General features: G+C 44.9%; 1 protein-coding gene and 1 pseudogene across 9 annotated transcripts in view; one reads left to right on the forward strand and one right to left on the reverse strand.

Annotated features, from left to right (window-relative positions):
• Window positions 1-12,753, forward strand: part of FAM118B (family with sequence similarity 118 member B) — an 82,818-nt gene that overhangs the window by 56,929 nt on the left and 13,136 nt on the right. For 6 of the 9 annotated variants that reach the window (XM_073603253.1, XM_073603254.1, XM_073603258.1 and 3 more), the window contains 3 exons: window positions 5,902-6,175; window positions 6,553-6,780; window positions 10,619-10,762. In XM_073603253.1, the coding sequence (XP_073459354.1) occupies window positions 5,902-6,175; window positions 6,553-6,780; window positions 10,619-10,762 (646 nt within the window). The remainder of the gene's footprint in view (window positions 1-5,901; window positions 6,176-6,552; window positions 6,781-10,618; window positions 10,763-12,753) is intronic. The other 3 variants (XM_073603261.1, XM_073603262.1, XM_073603260.1) reach the window with 2 other exon arrangements.
• On the reverse strand, window positions 2,238-2,371 carry LOC141111521 (U2 spliceosomal RNA; annotated as a pseudogene).

Consider the following 12,753-nt stretch of genomic DNA (forward strand, 5'->3'; position numbering starts at 1 on the left):
CTGTAATCTTACAGATTACAGTACTGTATGAAATGATTTCACATCCCTTTTGTCCCCAGTGCTCTGGCCCATGCCTTGCATGCAGTTTTACATGATATACACTGTTCTTTCTGCCTGGAAACTGGAGATTGTCCATAGCAACCAAAAAGTGTCCCTTTACGTCAAAAGTGGCTTTAGACCAGCTAGAAAACAGCGATAGTAAATTAGAACACTTGCAGAATTGAGCGATAGTGAATTGTGGGGAAATTTATTTTATTACTATTTTTAAAAATTTTTTTAATTATTTATTTTTATTTATTATATTATAATTTATGTTTTTGTGTTTCAAACTTTATCATACCCGGGATATCTACTAGACTCTGGTTTGGACAGATTTAAGTGTGTTATTGTTAAGATTTACAGACCTACAATATAAAACGCCAAATTTCCATGCAAAATAATGGTACCGCTTTCAGCACCTAAAATCCGAAATAATCATACCGCCAGGGAGGTTAAAGAATGTAAAACAAGCTATAACAGTCGATAGGCTGGACCATTCGTTTGTAGCTATGAGTGCCAACATCACAGGGCTCATTCATGAATGGGATACTTTTCTAATGGGGCGTACACACGGTCGGACTTTTCAGCTACAAAAGTCCGACAGCCTGTCCGACAGACTTTCGACGGACTTGCGGCGGACTTTCTAACGAACAGACTTGCCTACACACGATCACACAAAAGTCCGTCAAATTCTTACGTGATGACGTACACCGGACTAAAATAAGGAAGTTGATAGCCAGTAGCCAATAGCTGCCCTAGCGTGGGTTTTTGTCCGTCAGGCTAGCATACAGACGAGCGGATTTTTCGACCGGACTCGAGTCCGTCGGAAATATTTGAAGCATGTTTCAAATCTAAAGTCTGTCGGATTTGAGGCTGAAAAAGTCCGTTGAAAGTCCGGAGAAGCCCACACACGATCGGATTACCAGCCAGCTTTAGTCCGTCAGCGTCCGTTGGACTTTTGTAGACGAAAAGTCCGACCGTGTGTACGCGGCATAAAGGTTAGTCTTGAACTTTCCTCCTGGTAGTTTGGGGTCATGTCCCTGTGTCCTTGACTTTAGCTTTGTACTGAAAATCTTTGCCGGCGGTTCGGCAGCGCTGCCCATTAATTTCAATGGGCAGGGGTGCTTTAGGAGCGGTGTATACGCCGCTTTTTTTTTTTTTTTTTTTTTTTTTTTTTTTGAAAAGCCAGTGGAGTGCAAAACGCACCCAAAAACTTCCACCGGTGCCAAAAAAAGTGCACACACGTAAAGAGTGACGCATAAAAACAACGGGTGCAATGGGTGTTTACACTGATCCTCCACTAGGGAAGGACCTTACCCTGATCCCCTGGGGCGTTAGGCTCCAGACGGGGACTGAGGTACTTAACTTGGGTCCATCTTGCCGAAAGCAGACGGACCCCCGTTCTCTGGAAGGTCTGCCGAAACAGACCCACCCAAGTACTACTAGGTGGGACTCCCCCGAAGGGAGACCCCATGAGAGAGGGCGAACCAAGCCAGAAGGCCTATGTCCACCCTACTTTCAGAGTAGGCCCGAGGACCCACACCCTACTCATCACACAGTGACAAACGTGTATACACATCAAACAAAAGAATACAAAAAAGTGACAAACACAGGGATGAATAAAAAGAAAGTGGGGAGAAGGAAGTGGGAGAGTGAAAAGTGACCATTGTGTAATACAATGGCTGGCCCTCCTGCCAGGAATAAAAATTTCCCCTGGTCCTAGCCAAAAGGCTTGGCCCTAGAGGCAGGTGCGAAAAACACGTGTTGTGGTGAAGTGACCATGGTGCCATAAATCAAGTGCCTAAACACTGTGACTGTACGGCACCCCTGAACTGCCACTTCAGGGGCACATTCACCACTGGCTTTTCGTGCAACCCTGACCCCCCAACCTAGACCACAGCAGCCCCCACCCCAGCCAGGAAGGCCTGAAGTTCTGGAAGCTTGGTGAGAGCCCTTTGCCATCAGGCCTCACCGTCGCTCTCATCCCTCCTACCTAATTCCCACCGGGGGAGCGGTTAGTATTTCCCGAATGTAAAGAGGAGCCAGTGTTCTATCCCAAAAAACTGACCGGAGCTAGAGCTACCTCAATCTAGGCCAGAAGGCCAGGGACCCGACCCTCTGGCCAGACCCAATGGTTCTCCATCCCCATCAGAAGGCTTCCCTTTCGGCTACGAAACGCTCCAGGTTACCTTTACACCAACAGGTTTTACATAGCCTCCGCCATCCCTGATACCACCTCGCCGTAGATCAGGGACAGAAGCAAACGCCACCTCCTGGCAACTGATAAGAACAAATACTACACTTGATCTTCGCCAAAAGGCTGAGAAGTGATACACCGCTCTTACAGCGCTGCAAACATGTGGCTTGCAGGACATTTCTTACCGTCCTCCCAGCGCACCGCTCCAGTGTGAAAGCTCAAGGGCTTTCACATTGTAGTGAGAGGAGAAGCTCTTTCAAGGCGCTTTGCAGGTGCTATTTTTAGCGTTTATAGCGGTTGTAAAGTGCCTTAGTGTGAAAGTAGCCCAAGTCCTCCTCCCTCCCCCTCGCCATATTTGGCATTTAATTTTTGGAAGGTAGCGGGTACCTAGTTTTCACAGGTATCCGCTCTCACTTCTGCTCTTATCGACTAGGCCATCCCAGCGGAAGTTCGCATGCACAGTGGGCAGCCGACTGTTTGAACCCGAAAGCAGCATAGAGCTGGCTGCTCACAGTTAGGATAGGAACCCAAAGGCTAGTGAAGAACTAGCCCAGGTGAGGATGGCGCTGGATCCCTGGACAGGTAAGTGTCCTTTTTTTATTAAGTCACCAGCTACAGGATTTGTAGGTTTTTTTTTTCCTCCCCAGAGTGAATAAGCGCTTTTTAAGTGCATTATTTTTAGGTTCTTTTTAGAGCAGACATTTTACAAGCTGCCTGTGTCCGTTTTAACAAGTGCAATTTCTCCCACCTGAGCAGGCAGCCAGGTACACTCTGGTTAATAAGTAATCGGCTGATGGGACACACTTCAATACTCCTCTCCCACACAATAGGATTCTTTTCTGTCTGATCTGGAAATATTTATTTTTAATTGTTTAATTAACGAGCAATAAACTAATCGCCGCAGTTTAAATCCCATCTGATTACTGGTGAGTCCATCTTGGTTTTTTGAAAAACAAAGAACATTAAGTATCAAGATGGGGAAAACAATAGTTTGATACAGCAAACACTTTGAATATAAACCTGTGGTCTAGTTTCATGGTGTTAATCTGGCTCTCGTCCTGGTTATCTGGTTCCTATAGTTGAAGTCCTTATTCTTGCAGAGAAGCTCAAAATCCCAGGGTGCTCTTCAAAGGAGTCCAGAGCTTGTATAGTTGCTGTGTATCCCACCCCTACCTGCCACATGTGTATCCCTGTTGGCCAATGAGGTCACCCATTGTGTTTTCTAGCTAGGTGGAAAGTACAAGTGTCAGAAATGGGTGGTACATACCAACCATACAGGCTGTGCTTGCAGTTTCCTTTTACAGTGAAGCGTGGGGGTTCCAGGCTCCTGGGATGCGCTGCAAGAATAATTCAGGTAACTGTTGATGGAGGAAGCTTTACTTCATGGAACCCCTATAAATTCACTTTTATCATGAAGATTGTATGTTTTAGCAGTGCATCTTTCCTTTATGAGGATTTGTTTAAGCTTTTAGAATTCTGGAAGGAAATATCAAAACTTTTTGTAAAGAGGATTTTACCTGTTAGAATCTCAGCAGAGGCTGCCTAGAGCCGCGTCAAACCTTCCTGCTTCTTAACTTTATAGAAGATAATTTAATGATGCTCTTTAATGTGGACATAAAACCCTATTCCAAATAATTAAATTGAGCCCCCTCCCTCCCCAGAGATGGACAACCTAAGGCACTTGTGCCATCACATACGTCCATTGTCATATTAGTGGCACCCAGGAGGTTGTACGGTGGCATACATGCAGACTTGGACTGGCCTGGCCAAAAGAAACCTCCAGTGGGCCCCTGTTCCGTACAAATACAAGCCACTACCATGAGCTGTTAATTACAGCTAAGTTGTCTATACAAAGACTGGTCTTCTCCTCTGCGCCCACCTCCGTGATGTTTTAGGCTGCATTCACACTTGAGCGTTTTCAGTTCGTAAAAAGCTCATCTCAAAAGTTCCAAAACGCCCAACAAGCAAAATCCCATTTATTTAAATGGTCCCTGTTCACATCTGAGCGTTCTGTTGCCTGAAGCTCAAAAAAGTACATGAGCTTCTTTTTAGGCAGATTGCAGGCGGTTTTCTGCTTTTTACATTGGTGACCTTTTGACCTGTACAAAATCGCGCGACTTTCCGCCTGAAAACAATACGCCCAGGTGTGATTGTAGCCTAAGAGAGACCCTCCTGAAGTTCAGGTGTCGGTCATTCTCCCAGTACCAGCCCGACTGTGGCTGAGGACGTCGCTGTGAAAAAGCTTGCCCGCCTACATTCTCCTTGGGGAGCCACTAGCTATAGCTGGTATCAATGTAAAACATGCATTATTGTGCAGGAATTGAGGCTGATCTGAGGTTTTAAGGGCCGGTTCACACCACAAAAAGGCATTCCAGATCCGTCCCGGGAGTGTTCCCCCATGCGCATTTTGTAACACGTTTTTTATGCATTCCAGATTTATTTTCTTTTATTGTACTGGGGTGCGTTGTGGTGCATTTTGTCATGTTCCAGTACAGTTCTGTGCAGGAAAAATGCAGCATGTTCTACCTCTCCCTTTTTTTTTTTTTTTTTCTGGAACTGCAAGCACTGGTGTGAACTATGTTACAGAAAAACCATGCAAACTACTTTCTATGCGTTTGGAGGCAGAAAAAAAATCTCATCTGAGGTCTGAATTAAACTGACTGATAAGTTCACCTTTTTCAGAAAATAGCCTATGCAGTCAAGGGTTCCCAGTAGATATAAACAAAAAAAAACAAAAAAACTTTGCAGCTTTGTAAAATGTTCATTCATTTTACAAACCCAACTGTAGGCCATTTGGGCCCCCTGAAAGCCTGCCTGAAAAACTTTCATGTCCTAGCAAAAAATTGTTGCTAGGACATAAACTGTAAGGTTTTTGCATCCTAGCAACAAGGCAGGACATGGAGATTGCTAAATGGGAGTTCTTCAGCCAGGCTTCCAGGGGGTCCAGATGCCCTCAAGATATGTCAATAAAATGATGAACGTTTTAAAAAGCAGCACAGTTTTTTTTTTTTTTTTTTTTTTTTTTTTTAAATATCTACTGGGGACCCTTGGATTCATAATCTATTTTTAGGAAAAGGTGAAGCTAGCCTTTAGCCTAGGTTGACACTGGCAACCGCATGTAAATCGCACTGCATTTTTCTGCAAAAATTTCTCGCCTGCAGTTTCTCCCCAGTGCTACCAGCTGGCCACTATTTAGGTAGTAGGTGAATGGACAGGTCATAGCGCCAGCCCCTATTACTTTTCCATCTTCCAAAGTGCCGGCTTTCTACTTTTTATTCTATTCCCTCAGTTGACACAATCTGTAAACAGCAGCAGAGCCAAAACAACAGGTTTATGGATAATTTTTACAAAACTGCGCCAACATCTTGCCCTGAGAGCCTTCATATTGGGCTTGGATGAATGACCACCCTTGCCAATTTATATTAGGCTTAATATTTAACCCCATTGCTGAGTCTTTTTTTCACTTCCTGTCCTGGTGACACCAGAACAAGAAATGGGACAATTGCAACAATGAAAACATTGTCAAAAGTTCAAAGCTCACTTTTACTAAAAAAAAAAAAAAACTATTGGGGAGGGGTGGGCAAACCCTAAAAAAAAATTGGCTAGAATTGGTCTTTTAAACTGAAGTTACCACAGTGGCCATTCGTCTGTACTAATTCGGCTAGATGCCATCTTATGCCTTTCAGAAAGCTGCTGCCCAGTCTGAAGACAAAAAAGCCACAGGAGCTGGTGCTGGTGATCGGGACGGGGATCAGTGCCGCCGTTGCCCCCCAGGTTCCTGCACTAAAGTCTTGGAAAGGGTTAATTCAGGCACTGCTGGATGCTGCCAATGACTTTGACCTCCTAGAAGAAGAAGAGAGCAAAAAGTTCCAGAAGTGTCTCCACGAGGACAAGAACTTGATTCATGTGGCCCATGACCTCATCCAGAAGTTGTCCCCGGTCAGTGCCCACACACAATAGTATATACTACTAACTGCTACTAGGGTCTGTCCCTACAGTACCTCCATACTGCTAACTGACACCAGGACTTATACCCACAGTCAATGTGAGGAGCCCCTCCACACTGCAAAGGAAAGACAGAAAATGTATATATATTTTTTAAAGTGTTGGTTGGCTGGTGACCTGGGGGGGGGGGGGGGGGGTTCATATGAAATCCCAGGTGGATGGTGTCCTTAGTGGGAATCAAACCCAGGACCCCAGTGCTGCAGGATCACTGTGCTAAACACTCTACCATAATGTAACCAAGTAATCCATATCTGTTTATAGAAATCATTGGTATTGAACACATTTCCTTGCAATCTTCTTTCCTACTGTAGCGCACCAGCAATGTGCGGTCCACCTTCTTCAAGGACTGTCTGTACGAGGTGTTCGATGACCTGGAGTCCAAGATGGAGGACTCGGGCAAGCAACTGTTACAATCCGTGCTGCAGCTGATGGAGCATGGTGCTCTTGTCCTGACAACCAACTTCGACAACCTTCTGGAGATCTACGCCTATCACCAGGGGAAAGAGCTGGAGTCCCTTGATCTCACCGATGAGAAGAAGGTAATGCCAGACAACAATCAGCATCTCATATGAATGACACTGCCAGGAGGGACAGGGAGATTTTACTCATGATCAAATCAAACTTTGCAACCATTTGAGGGATAAAGCCTCACTTCAGGCAAAATCTATAATCAGTAGTTTGGCAAATATAGGCCCCAGGCGCATTAGGGGCATGAAACGTGTGTTTTCTTGGTTTTTTTTTTCCAGTACTCAATAGCCCACATACTGCGTACAGCCGTTTATAGGCATGAATGACTATGAGTGTATAACACTGGTACTTGCATATAGCATGCATATTTTCTGCATTTGGGATATACCCTATACACAGGGTTACATGAGTACCGGCTGGCGTACAACCATTCGTGTATGCAGAACTTAGACTTCATTATACGCTCCTAATGCGCAGCCATGAGTATGAGGTCAAATACCCCTGGTGCCCAAAATGTGGGCCACGTGTGGCCGGCAGCTGTCTTTGGGCAGTTTGTTTGCCCTTGGCTGTGTCATTACCTCTTGGGCTCCTTTATGGGCTTTTGCAGAGCTGCATCAGAATGACGGGAGCTGAAACGCTGTCTGCGTCCCAGTATCTGGCTCTGAAATACAATACTTTGAGGCTGAGTTGCCTCATCCTGTTCTGATTGTGGCAAAAAAGAGCTGCACCGGAGTGTGAGATCAGGTAAGGGGGGTAAACTTTCACTACCAATGCACTGACAGCCAGTGTGAGGGGGTTAAATTTCACTGCCACTGCAGAGATCACCAGTGGGCAATGGTAGGTTATGTTTCACTGGCATTGCAAAGATGACCAGTGCAAGATGGGGGGGGGGGGGGGGGGGGGGAATTTGCTTCACTGTTTCAGTATGCCAATTTGGACTAGCTGTCAAATTGCCACCAACCTGCCCACTTAATGTCCTTGATGGTTAAAGCTTGGCTGCTGTTTCCCAATGGACAAAAACAATTGAAGCTTTCTAAAATAAAATAATGCCTTGCTTTTTGATCAATTCCTTTTTTTGTTTTGTTTTTTTCACGTCATCAGGTCCTTCTGCGTAATTTACAGTGCCTTGGGGGGGGTTGGGGGAGCTTTGGGAGCGGGTGCTGCTGCACATCACATCCAATGTGTTCCCAAATAGCAAACTACATTTCCCATGATTCCTTGGGACTCCACCGACATGTTGGGTGTAAATACAAGTGTTTCTTCCGGTCATTGGCTGTGTGTTGTGACAGGGAGCTATGTAATCCTACCCACCTACAGAAGGAAGCGGTGGCATCACCACTTTCCTTCAGAAAACTAGAGTTGGGAGGAAATTTGACAGAGACACAATTCTCCTTTTATGGAGAAAATAGCGGTGCACAGTCTCAAAAATCGGGATGTAGAAGAAACTGGGCATAAGGAAAGATTGTTCCTCCTTGCTGGAGTTCAGCTTAAGAGCCCTTGCACACTGGGGCGGGGGGCGGCGTCGGCGGTAAAACGCCGCTATTATTAGCGGCGTTTTACCGTCGGTATGCGGCCGCTAGCGGGGGGGTATTACCCCCCCGCTAGCGGCCGAGAAAGGGTTAAATACCACCGCAAAGCGCCTCTGCAGAGGCGCTTTGCCGGCGGTATAGCCGCGCCGTCCCATTGATTTCAATGGGCAGGAGCGGTAAGGGAGCGGTATACACACCGCTCCTTCACCGCTCCTTCACCGCTCCGAAGATGCTGCTGGCAGGACTTTTTTTACCGTCCTGCCAGCGCATCGCTCCAGTGTGCAAGCCCTCGGGGCTTGCACACTGGATACACAGCAGCGGCACTTTCGGGGCGGTTTGCAGGCGCTATTATTAGCGCAATAGCGCCTGCAAACCGCCCCAGTGTGCAAGGGCTCTTAAAGAGTAACTTCACTTTTGTTGAGAAAAAAACATTCCCCTCTGGGTAATCTATGTACATTACAAGGATTTTACCAAACTTTGTTGAAGATTCCTACCTTTTTGTTGTTCTGAAGAAATCACTGTGTGTTTCTCTGTGTTCATGTGGGAAAGTGAATCTAATGGAAGTGGTTTCATATTTATCATTCAGCTGTGCTCCTGCAGGGCTCTAATGAGGAAATCTGCTGGGCCTGCATCCCTTTTTAGATGTGATTTCCTATTGGGAGTATCTCACCAAAAATGAAATTTTTGTTGCAGGGGGTTCCAAAAATCTGACTTGTATTTTAGTGTAGACTTCTAGGAAAATTGAGCCAATCACACAAGTAGGAAATTATGTTTCGGGGGGGGGGGGGGGGGGCGTAAACATTCTGTGTAAAGAACACCTCCAGGTAGCCATATTGCACCGCATTTTACAGAAAATTACAGAGCTGCAGATTGAAAAGGAAGGTTCATTTTTAATAACATTCAAATACAATACATGTATGACATGTTGCAATTGTATACACTATAATATTTTTTCTTTATTTGCTATTTTTTTTTTTTCCAACGAAAGTGTTACCCTTTAAAGTAAATTTGCACTTATGCAGCCAAATTGGGATACGACCTACTTTTTACATTTGTTACATGTTCTCAATCACATAGCATAACTTTAAAAAACTTTAAAATGGCTGCTCACCAATTTAGATGCTTATTTCTGATATATACTTTGCTCTCTTTGTTTATCAGGAGGCTGGGGAGCCTTTTGTCAAAATTAACACTGTCTATACTGTGCTGGCAGATCTCATTATCAGTTGCAAACTAGATTTGATCCCTGTCTGCCTTAACAAAGGATTAAAGATTTAAAAGCTGGCCTCCGGCATTGTATGTTAGTGAGAGGAAACCCATCCTGCTCTTGAGACAGACTCACTCTGAAATTGTTCAGAAATGCTTGCAGTCTGCCATTTTATTGTTTTTTGGCATGCTGTGTGAATGAAAACCCATAATAAATAGTGGTGCTTAATGCATCTGCAAAGGTGGAAATGCACTTTAAATAGTGCATGCCTCTGCTAGGGATGCACTGAAATTTCGGCCAAAAATGGCCTCTTCGGCATTTTGCCGAAAGAGAAAAATGGCCGACAATGGAGCCAAAAATGGGGTGGGGCCTAGGTGGGGGCGGGGGGTGGTGCCGCCCATCATGGGGATGTCCTATAGTGCAGAAGAGAAAAGGAGAGCCGCCTGGTTGATTAGAGCGCTGGGAACATAACCGCTTTAATTTCCATAGCTGTGTGTTCCCCGCCGTGCGCCCTCACATACAGCCCCTCCCCCTTGTCCGGGGAACTTTGATAGACAGATCACCCGTCCCAGGATTGGGCGGGTGATCTGTCTATCAAAGTGCCCGGACAAAGAGGAGGGGCTGTATGTGACGGCGTGCCGAGGGGCTCACCGCTATTGAAATGAAAGCTGTTATGTTTCCGGTGCTCTAATCAACTAGGCGGCGGCTCTCCTTCTCTCTTCCCCTGAACAGGCTGGCTGCACTGGGGACACAGGCTGGCTGCATCTGATGAGCACTGGTGAGGCTGCATTGATCTCCTCTTGTATCATGTCCCCAGTCTCTGACCATCTCCTGTACCATGTCCCCAGTCTCTGACCATCTCCTGTATAAAAATATTTTCTTAAAAATAAGTTTCGGTATCGGTCATTTTCGGTATCGGTTTTGGTTTTCGGCCTAGTGTATTTTTCATTTTCGGTATCGGTTTCAGCACCTAAAAACCCATTCGGTGCACCCCTAGTTTCTGCTATGCAGTTGGTTGACAACCAAAATGACACAGCTCTAGGGCACATATTGATTTGTGTCAACCAATCCTGTTTCCCCAGTCACGTGCACAGCTCACAAGCATTTATTGAATCAACTATTACTAGCCTGGTGGAGAAGTGGCACAGATCGCTCATTATCAAGATATCAAAGCTGTTTTCTCACCAGGTACTTGAATGGGCTCAGGAGAAGAAGAAACTTAGTGTCCTGCACATCCACGGCGTCTATACAAACCCCAGCGGCATCGTCCTCCACCCGGCCGGCTACCAGAATGTCCTGCGCAACACCGAGGTTATGGTGAGATTACATACTCTACTATCTGATTTAAAAAAAAAAAAAAAAAACGAGAAATTAATTTTCTGATTATTGCCACTCTGAACTGGAGAAATAACATGTGTAATCGGATTAGCTGTATTAGGGGTAACATATACATTTTTCCTTTTCAGTTGTTTTAGATTAGCCCCAGTTGTGTTGCATGTAGGTACAGCAAGGACCGGTTGAATTTCGATCTATCTATGGCGGTTCCTGCTAGAGAGAAGTTGATCTAATTAGAAAATTCTGGTTCGATCAACACTGCAGTCAGTGTATTTTGACAGAGGAGTCTCCGCAGTCAAAATACAGTAGCACAGGGGGGGTGAATTCCCCCATCCACCTTGATTGGGTGAATGAGGACATCCATCCTTGTTTTTATTTTTGTTTTTGTTTTTTGTTTTTCTGTTTGACTTTTTTTGTGTGTGGTGTTTTTTTGTTTTTTTGTTTTTTTTTTTTTTTTTTTTTATCAGCTGGCTATGGCAAGCTTTAGCCATTGATCATTTGCATTTTCATAATTTTTGACATTTTAGTGATATCTCTTATTGGCCCACTATGGGAAAAAATAAATAGTACTGTATTTTACTGACTGTTATGAAGTTTAAAGTGGAAGTAAAGGCAAAACTTAACTAACTCTAAACCTAATCTCAGCCACATTCTAAGCCTAATCTATCTAGCCCTATAAAGAAAAAAATCGATATACTTGCCTATTCTGAAGCTGCTTCGGGTCCGGTCTCCAGCAGTGCCCTTTGTGTGCAAGAGAAACCTAAATAGATTAGACTTGGTAGGTTTAGAGTTAGGTTTTGCATTTATTTTGACTTTAAGGCTACTTTCACACTGAAGCGTTGCGGGCGCTGGCGGTAAAGCGGCGTTATATTTAGTGGCTCTTTACCGTCATTTTAGCGGCGCTATTCGGCCGCTAGAGGGCAGTTTTAACCCCCACTAGCGGCCGAAAAAGGGCGCTTTGCAGGGCGGTTTGGAGCGCTGCCCCATTGTTTTCAGTGGGAAGGGGTGCTTTAGGAGCGGTAAATACACCGCTCCTACAGCGTTCCAAAGATGCGGCTTGCAGGACTTTTTTAGACCGCCCTGCAAGTGCACCACTCCAGTGTGAAAGCCCTCGGGGCTTTCACATTGGAGTGCATTGAGCGGCTCTTTCAGGGCGCTTTGCAGGCGCTATTTTTTAGCACTTTAGCGCCTGCAAAGCGCCTCAGTGTGAAAGGGGGCCTAATACTTTTTGGTGATAGTGTGAAGTATATGAATTTTTTTTTTTTCTTTTTTTACATCAAATGCCTTTATTTATATTTTCTGCACATTTACGTGCAGACAAAGCTGTCCAACTAAAGTGATAGTTATAGGTGTTGGAATTGGGGTTGGAACCATATAACACTAGCAGGGATGCTTTTAAAATGGTTTGCTTTTATCCATATTGTTTACACCTTTTTTAGAAATGGGAAAAAACTGTTGTAAAGCTTCTTTCACACTAGCGGTATGCATGCTACATTCTGAAAAGTGATCCGTGGTAAAGCAGCGGCAATTTTGCATTACAGGATCGCGTTGCAACTGCGAGCCAAGTGTTTGGACCACAGTTGCAGTGCAGTCCCGTCCCATTAATCTCAATGGGCAAGTTTGAAAGACGTTGCTGCTTAACTCTGCAGCCTGAGTTAAAAATGCTGTGGCTTTGAAGCAAAGCATCGCAGCCACAACATGTGTACAGCCCTGTCAGGCTGTGATGTTAACATTGGGGGGGCTTGGTTGTGGCCAGAGGGCACTAATAACAGTAACTCGGTTGCCTGTTTTTAATCGCCCCTCACTTCCACACACTGACTGCTTGTATTAAAAAGCCATACCTGTTTAAAATGTGTTTGCTTGAGTTGCTCTTTGATTTGTTAGTTTAGAATTACATGATCATCTAAAGCTGGCCATACGCTCTTAGCTCAGTGGGCTGAACCAAAAAAAAAGGTAGCAAATAATGAGCTGGA

The sequence above is a fragment of the Aquarana catesbeiana genome, linkage group LG10 (genome assembly GCF_042186555.1).
Source record: "Aquarana catesbeiana isolate 2022-GZ linkage group LG10, ASM4218655v1, whole genome shotgun sequence".
Classification (NCBI taxonomy): Eukaryota; Metazoa; Chordata; class Amphibia; order Anura; family Ranidae; genus Aquarana; species Aquarana catesbeiana.